This window comes from Babylonia areolata, chromosome 4 (genome assembly GCF_041734735.1).
Source record: "Babylonia areolata isolate BAREFJ2019XMU chromosome 4, ASM4173473v1, whole genome shotgun sequence".
NCBI classification, from domain to species: domain Eukaryota; kingdom Metazoa; phylum Mollusca; class Gastropoda; order Neogastropoda; family Buccinidae; genus Babylonia; species Babylonia areolata.
The window spans coordinates 470,348-479,480 of record NC_134879.1 but is presented as its reverse complement, the minus strand read 5'-3'; the positions used below and the strand labels follow the sequence as shown (position 1 = coordinate 479,480).

Below are 9,133 nucleotides of genomic sequence, written 5' to 3'. Positions count from 1 at the left end.
CCCCAACGTCTCCCTCACATTCCCGATACTAACATCAGCTTGTAAGCTTTACATATCCAACGTACACTCTGTCGAAAAAATTACGGAGATTATACTATTCCCTCACACTTCCTCAAGTGTATTAATATAAACTCAAACCCGTAAGTCACGGAATGATAATTATAACACTGGACCGTTACACGACAGTCTGTAACATCAGGTAATCGTAACAGTTTCATAAAGTGACCCCAGCCACTGTCCAACCCACAGACCTCCCAAAAGTGGAAAAGACAACTAAAGACACTCGAAACAGTTACCGCCTGATACAAGGTTACGTCACGACAGCTTGTGATGGGCGAAGGTGGTGACTTGGGTGGGACCTTCAGCCGGGCACTGCAGCCTCTGCTCACCGGCTTGCTAAAGATCAGGCAGAGGTTCTGGCTGGCCAAGAACTCCTCTCCATCAGCCTTCCGGGCCTCTGCCACAAGGTCCGCCCTCTCTGACGTCTCAGAGTCAAGTCACACCTTATCACAGTCAGCTGCAGCCAGGTAAACGGCAGGTGAGCGCAAGTTCTGCACTTGGCACGCTAACCGGCCAAAACACACATTGCACGCACTGCACTGCAGTTGCAGTCATGCCAATGTGACAAGAGCCCTCTCGCTCCTACAGAGCGGTGTGTGCACGTGCTGCACAACTCTTACACAGGTAAAACGAGTGTGCAGACACACGCTTTTACCAAACCAAGAACATGTCAGAAAACATGATCTAGAGAAACTGGGATTCGAACTCCCAACCATCGGAACTAACACCACTTTCACCGGCCACTGAGCCATACTAAATCGCTCGCACTTCCGCCTATACTTCCGCAGCAACGAAAGGTTGGGCTGATCCGTGACAGTGTTCTTCGTAGGTTCGTGAGAATATGATGTCGTCGAGATAAATGAGACATCTTCATGTGTAGGTCACCGAGGAAATCTTCCATCATCCGCTGGTAAGTGGCTGGGCTGCTGGTCAGTCCAAAGGAGAGGCGGTTATACTCAAAGAAGCTCAGTGGACCTTCCTGTCATCGACCAGGCCCGAGAGATATCGACACTTGCAGTGTTGGTCAGGAAATTTGAGCAACACACCCAAAAACGCATTCGTGAAGTGGATGATACTAGACTGTGTGGTCCCAGACTCCCCATTTAAGCCCACAGCACACTCAGCTCTGGGTAGGAGCCGGCCGCGGGCCGAAAAAGCCCACCTCCGCTGAGATTCGAACCCGCCGTCCTCCCAACCGTCAGTCCGCGACACTAACCACGTCGCCAAGGCAGCTTGGGCCTTGAATCCTGATGACTGGTGAACACTGGTTCAGGAGTCCATCCAACGCCTAACCGATTCTGTTCGGCCTTGGTGCCTCTCACATGAACTCATGCTGAAGAACGTAACAGACCACTGGGTGGAGGAGACCCAGTGAAGATGTATTCGTGGGGCACGGGCGGCGTCAGCATGAGGGGAACTACGCTAATGGTTAAGTCTCTCGGGGATATCGTGAACCATTGAATCCTTGGGTACCTTGATGAGAAAGTAAGCGGTCCATCAGGGAACGTTTCGGTTGAATGAGACGTGCCCGCGAGACGTTTCCGAGACGCGATACAGTAATATGCCTCCTCTATGGTTTTTTTTTTATATTTCACATCACATGCCTCCTCTATGGGTTTTATTTCACATCACATGCCTCCTCTATGGTTTTTATTTCACATCACATGCCTCCTCTATGGGTTTTATTTCACATCACATGCCTCCTCTATGGGTTTTATTTCACATCACATGCCTCCTCTATGGTTTTTATTTCACATCACATGCCTCCTCTATGGGTTTTATTTCACATCACATGCCTCCTCTATGGGTTTTATTTCACATTGCATGCCTCCTCTATGGGTTTTATTTCACATCACATGCCTCCTCTATGGGTTTTATTTCACATCACATGCCTCCTCTATGGGTTTTATTTCACATCACATGCCTCCTCTATGGGTTTTATTTCACATCACATGCCTCCTCTATGGGTTTTATTTTACATCACCGTGTGGAGGGTAAGGGGAATTGGGGAGGGTGTCACGCTACGGCTGACAGATTGACAGACAGACGGACGAACGACGACAAAAACTCAACAATGAATCTGTCAGCCCTCCGCACCAGTCGGAACAACCAGATCCCACTTGAAATGATAACATTTATTATAAAATAATAATAATAATAATTGGTATTTTTGGACACGAAACTCAATAACAAAACAATACTGACAACTACCCCTCTCACGCGATTACAAACACACAAAAATTATAGTCTGCTGTGCTCAGCCTCTGCCGCCGCAGTCCAGAATACACCAGCGGTCAGGAATGGATGGGAGAAGGGAGATAGTAAGTTGGGGGACAGCACTTAACTCAACACAGCGCCAAAGTCCTTCCAGCCGACGCTGTTGTCGTCGTCGCTGTTATCGTCGACGCGGTTGCGCCGCTGCCACAGAACACTGCCAGTCCCGCACCATGAAGACCTCCCTCCAGCCCACAGCCACAACCAGCAGAGGAATGGAATCGTCCAAACGGGCACAATGGAAGATAAAAACCTAAGAATGGCAAAGTGTCAGTTCTGACTCTGAAAGATGCTAGTCACACCCAACCTATCATCCCGCCCATCCAACCTGCCGTTACAATAACATTTAACTTTGACTCGATTTAATTTAATTTATCCCAAAATAATAAACATTAATATTTCTTCATGAACACAACCACAATGATAGGAACACATATTCATGGCATCTTAATAACATAAAATAACATGAACAGCTTCAGCAAATTCAAACAAACATGCATTCACAGCCTCTGTCATTCCCTCCACCACCATTCCTGCAAGTCCAAACGACCAGCCGACCAAGGAAACATCACACACCCTCACCTCAGACAGGTTATGTGAAGACCTGGTACTGGTGTTCCAGCCGTTGCAACGTCCGCCGACAAATGACGACAACCTGCTGCTTCACCGCAGCAGAAGACATGGGAAGATCAACTCCCAAAACCCCTGGTCGAAATGACTCTCACAGCAGTTGACAGTGGAGTGCCAGAAAGATACAGGAAGAAATCAAAAACAAATCAAAAACCAAAACACAACTCACTGACGCGAGTTGGTTCGCACGTGGGATTCGGGCCTAACGTGTTGCCAGCCTACCTGGCGGCTTACAGAAATATGTCAGCTAAGGGGAGTCTCACATTCTGGATATGTCGACGCGTGACAGAGGGAGGGGGGGGGAGGGTGTACCCGCTGTGATGTGTTACTAGCTTGTGTGTATTTAACTTTATGCATTGCTTTTTTTTTTTTTTTTGCTTTTTTTTTCCAACATTTGTCATGTTGCGAGCGTGTTGGGCCTGGCTGTTGGCTGCGATATTGTGAAGGGTGAGTGACGAGACGAGCCTGTGGAGGCACAATCTATTTTCCAAATGGATGAAAAAAGATGTATTGTATAGCATTGCACTGTATTGTGTATGTCTATTACAGGACTGATATTTTCGGGACTGATATTTTCGTGAGAGGACAGCCAGACAGAGACAGAGACTGAGGAGACAAACTTATCTGGTGATGAAGGAAGCGATAGAAGAAGAACCAAAGATTAGACAGTATATAATATTGATGACTGTTGTCCTTTGAAGTGATAGCGAAGAAGAAGAAAAGGCGACAGAAGGAACGATAGACTGGAAAAGCGAGAGGAGAAGAAGATGATGATGACGACGACAACGATGATGATGATGATGATAATAATGAAGGAACGATTTTATCTAAACAGGGAAATGAACCAAGCAGTGAACATGCTGTTTTCCACGCAGCCCTTGGGGAAGAAAAGGGAGGAGGAGAAGGTGCAAAAGTATTCACAGAAATATCAATATATTCTGGGCTGACACTATCCGCAAATAGATGACCAGAATCAATAGTCATGAATGCGCCTGCAGTGATTTCACATTCTTAGTGTTCTCTGACGTTCTGTCTGCCGCATTTTTAGTCTATTCTGTCGTGATTCATTTTCTGATGTCGTTTTCTTGTCTTATTCACATGTTTTAAAGATGAGCAGGTTCAGTCGTGTTTGCTAAGTTATAGTGTCTTGCACTGGATCAGTCTCGGAGAAATGAGGTTTGACACATATATCCTTCTGTCCTGTGGAATTGCCCGTGAGCATGTTGTCAGAATATGGCTCTAATAAGATGTGCTTTTGCACTGCGCACGCGCACGCGCACACGCACGCACACACACACACACACACACACACACAGAAACACACACACACACATAGGTATACCACACACAGGTTCACGCATGTTCTGTGGAACAAGTTTTATACTGTTAACCATTCTGCATGGAATATTTCATTGATTAGAATTATAAAACATTATAATTTGATAGACGTCTGGGATTGTCTCGATAAAAAAAAGAAAAGAAAAGAAAAAGGAATTAGACAAGACCTATAAGATTTATACAGCATTCTCATTTCTAAACATGATTAACACATGCAGTATGCTACGCTAAGTTGGATTCGCGTCCACAGTAGTATCAACTGTCAATGATTACCTGTCTGCACCACAGGCGTTACTTCAGTCTGACAAACAAAACGCGACTGACGCATCTAACAATGCCCATATCCAGTTCTGTTCACTTGAACACAATCTTTTTTTTTTTCACGACGCCACAGTGGAAATACTCTGTTTGGTTAGATCGGAATTATTTGTAGATACCACATGACTCGAATATGAAGACAGGTTAGCGTTTGTACTTTGACACGCCAGGAGCCTTTTCAGAATCTGACGGAAACGAGACCCCATATTGTAGTAGACGAAGAAATTGAGCGAGGAGTTGAGGCACCGGAACACATCAATGAACTTCCAAAGACAGCTCCAGAGGTTGTGATATTTGTTGCCCGAAGAGAGGTCCGGAACGATGAATATGGACAGCTGCACCATCAGAATGGGAGACAAGCACACCACGAACAGCACAGAGGTCGCGATCAGCATCCGGGTCAGGGTCAGCATGTGGTCTTCACAACTTCCGGTAGCTGCAGAGGAAGTTTGCTGTCTCCATTTGACTGCTGACCGAAGTTTGGCGGCTGTGATGATGGTGGTGATGACGACGATGGTGACGAATGTGAAGGGCAGCACTGTGGCGTATACGAAGATGTCAAAGATGTCGAAGATCTCTTGGTTTTTTATGTAGAATCTGTGGAGTGGAAAAAGAACAACGGCGTGGGAGTAAATGTGCTCTCTCTCTCTCTCTCTCTCTCTCTCTCTCTGAACAACACTGTTTTCACGATTTTGTTAAAGTAATTGTTTTTCAAGCATACCCGGCTATGCAGAATGTCTCAGAACTGTTGGAACTAAGCAAAACTGCTATTTATTGTAAATATGTACAATGTTCGTGTATACTGAGCGCTCGTATGGTTCACGAATGAAGTGGTGAAATTAACAGAAACAATCTGTTAGTATTGTCTCTGCAATTCATTACCTTCGTAACTGTCTCAGTGTTTCACAAGAAGAAGAAGAAGAAGAAGATTGATTGATTGACTGAATCTTTAATGGGTAAAGAATTAGGCGCGGTCAAGGCCTTTTTACGATGCTGCCCATTTAACGACATGAAACATAGAAATAAAGAACGACACGAAACATAGAAATAAAGAAATAAAATGAAATAGAATAAAATAATAAGAACGACGAATAAGAATAGTGACTGGAATAGTCTATCAAAAGTAACAAAGCAATTGAAAGAACAATTGTTACACACACACACACACACACACACACACACACACACACACACACGCACGCACGCACGCACGCACGCACTGTTCATTTGCTAGCACGATCACACAGATTCAAATTTTCATTCATCATGGCATGGCAGCTAGTGGACTGAGTACAAGCAAGACCGCGAGTAGGTTAATCAAAAGTGTCGAATAAAAATATTTTATGTTAGACTTAAAGAGAGATATAGCTGGAATTTGACGACATGTCTTTGGAAGTATGTTCCATTCTATGCTTCCATGAAATGAGAAACTCATCTTATATAAATCAATTTTAGGCTTTGCGACTATAGTTGTCTGATTTACGTTGGAACTGGAAACACAATAATGATTTTAAATATTGTAGGCATGCGTTTTGAACAATCTTATGCATAAGAATCAATGTGTTATATCTAATAAGTAGATGAAGAGGTAATATTTAAGTTCTTTGTACATATTGTGCACAGATCCGCCTGTGGTATTTACATGCCTATTCATCTTATTGGCACGTTTTTGTAAAGAGAAAAGTGCCTTTAATGTAGAAAGAGGGCATTTACGCCAAATAATCGAGCAATAGCTGAGACGAGACTGGATATGGGCACAGTAAAACACACGTCTAGAATGATTATCAAGAAAGTGTTTGATCTGTGACAATTGGAATACACTAGATGATACTAGAAGAAGAAGAAGAAGAAGAAGGAGGAGAAGGAGGAGGGGGAGGAGGAGGAGGAGGAGGAGGATGGGGGGGGAGGAGGAGGATGGGGGGGGGAGAGGAGGAGGAGGAGAAGGAGGATGGGGGGGAGAGGAGGAGGAGGAGGATGGGGGGGGGAGAGGAGGAGGAGGATGGGGGGGAGAGGAGGAGGAGGAGGGGGAGGAGGAGGATGGCGGGGGGGGGGGGGAGAGGAGGAGGAGGAGGAGGAGAAAAAGTAGAGAAGAGGAGAAAGAGGAGGGGCAGAAGCACCATAAGGAGAGCAAAAGCGAGACTGAGACAGAGAGACACAGAGAGACAGAGAGAGAGAGAGAGAGAGAGAGAGAGATCGTTTGTTCATAAGGCCATAGCCCTTCAGAAGACAGGGTATATGAATGTAACAGAAACGTATTGGAATGATTGTGACATATACACAGCGTCTTTCAAATGCATTGTAGAGATTAACCGCAAAGACAGACAGGCAGATAGATAGATAGATAGATAGATAGATAAATAGACACAGAGAGAGCCGGAGAGACAAAGAGAGAGAGAGAGAGGGAGAGAGAGAGGGGGGGAGGGAGATTTTGCATAGATAGAAGGGGTACAAACGAAGAGGGCAGTCGTCAACGCAACGTAACGTACTCTGTGACGTAAACAATATAGGACGTCACGTTGGTCGAAGGGTCAAAGACGCAAACCTCGGTGTGGTTGGTCAAGCCGAGAAACAGCATACCGCCCAGAATGACCAGAGACATAGAGAAAACGATGGCGGCCATGGCGCGCGTGCTGAGTATGCGCTGTGCACGCAGTGGGCTGACCACGCAGAAACATCGCTCGGCCGCTATCACGGCGCTGAGGAACATGCTGACCCAGGTGAAGCCCGTCAGACCTGAAGCAGCGTCCACACGTCATATCAACATGATATCATCACTGTACTGACACCAAAAGGTGACCTAAAATGTGTGTTTGGAGAAGCGACGACGACTTCAAAGAAAGAAAAAAACAACATCAACAGCAGCAATAATACAAAAAGGTGAAAAACCAACACCAGTAACAATAAAACGAACAAAACATTGATGAAGTAATCAAATACATAAGGAGAAAACAAAAATGTACAATCGCAACAACAACCGAAAAAGAACAACAACAAAGAAATTGGGGGGAGGGGGGGGAGTCAATTAAACACACTTAGAGAACACAAAAATAACGAGAGAGGTAAGGCCTTTTAGGCTCACTTGTGACACACACTGTCACGCTCTATAAGAGAGCAGACTAGAACCCCCCACCCAGCCCAGCACTAACACCCAGACAACACAAACACAGACTACAACAATCCGGGGTTCACATACATTTGTTTAATCACGCACCTAGCTTGCCCACAAACAATCACCACAACCCCAGCTGCAACAACACTTAAATAACAGAATGGATAAATAATAACACACACAAAAAAACCCCCACAGAAAACCAGAGCTTCAAGATATGGAAAGAAGCACAACGTTAATGATGTAGTGACGATGAAATAGTGACGACGAAGACGAACAGTGACGACGAACACGAAGAGCAGTGACGACGAAGACGAAGAGACGAACACCCAGACAGCTGAGCGCCAGGCCAGAGCGGCAGGCGGCAGCAGCCAACGGAGGCCTGGACTAAGGAAGCCAAAGGCAGGCAGAGGGGTTCCCGGGGAGACAGTGGAGGGTCAGTGGAAGGGTGGGGAAGTCAGTGGATGAACACGAAAGTGGGAACGCTGAAAACACTGTATATAGCCTATTATCCACTGGTAGGATTCACTTTTGGACAAACCCAATGAAACAACCTAAATGTACCTAGCCCAGAATTCGTAAAGAAAACAAATCTTACAAAATTTCAGTTTAACCCCTCCCTGATCAACACATGGGCTACATAATAGATCAATTTTACTCAGCTGCGCTATTTCGGAAGTTTAAAAGGCTGACAACGACCACACCCATGAGCAAGGATAACGGAAAAGGATAAGGGGGTAGTTTGGAATATTCTAGCTTATGTATCATATATAATACAGTGACACACATACACACACATTAATAGAACTAACTGAAGGGGTTCACAAGGAAAACTTAAATCTAGATTTTACAGTTGAACCCTTTCAACACGCGTAACTATTTTATCACATTCTTATAAAATTTATGTCTAAAATGCATACGCATCCTACAAATGCACATAAAACCTCAAAATATATTTACTTAAACATTCACTCACTCCTCTCTCTCTCTCTCTCTTTCTCATACACGGACATGAACGCAAGACGAACAGACAGAACACAGGTTAGGACTGTCTTTACAGTCTCCTCTTACCTTCCAGAGAGGTACCACTACCCCAAAGCTGGAAGTTCACACAGAGACCACGACCACTCGGAGGAAACTGATCCCCACTACAAGCGTCGAAATGGGCAAACAGCCCTGAAGAGAGCCAAAGACTGGCACGGCTGCCTCCTCTGACAGTCGCGGGCGAAAAGCCCAGAATCTTGTCATTTGTTAACAAGGAAGAGGCTGATCTCAGTTCAGTGACAGCCTGAACTGAGACTGAGACAGACAGAATCTCGTGCAAACAGCACAACCCACACTGCTCTCTAGCTAGAATGGGGTGGGTGAACGAGGGGGTTGAGCACTCATATCTTATTTGTCATG

General features: G+C 45.2%; 1 protein-coding gene across 1 annotated transcript in view; it reads right to left on the bottom strand.

Moving 5' to 3' along the window:
• Positions 1-4,096: 4,096 nt before the first annotated feature.
• The window catches only part of LOC143281364 (uncharacterized), a 10,197-nt gene continuing 5,160 nt past the window's right edge, over positions 4,097-9,133 (bottom strand). Inside the window, exons 3-5 of the mRNA XM_076586568.1 lie at positions 7,107-7,353; positions 4,778-5,217; positions 4,097-4,164 (exon numbers count right to left, since the gene is read on the bottom strand). Coding sequence (XP_076442683.1) covers positions 4,097-4,164; positions 4,778-5,217; positions 7,107-7,353 — 755 coding nt within the window. The remainder of the gene's footprint in view (positions 4,165-4,777; positions 5,218-7,106; positions 7,354-9,133) is intronic.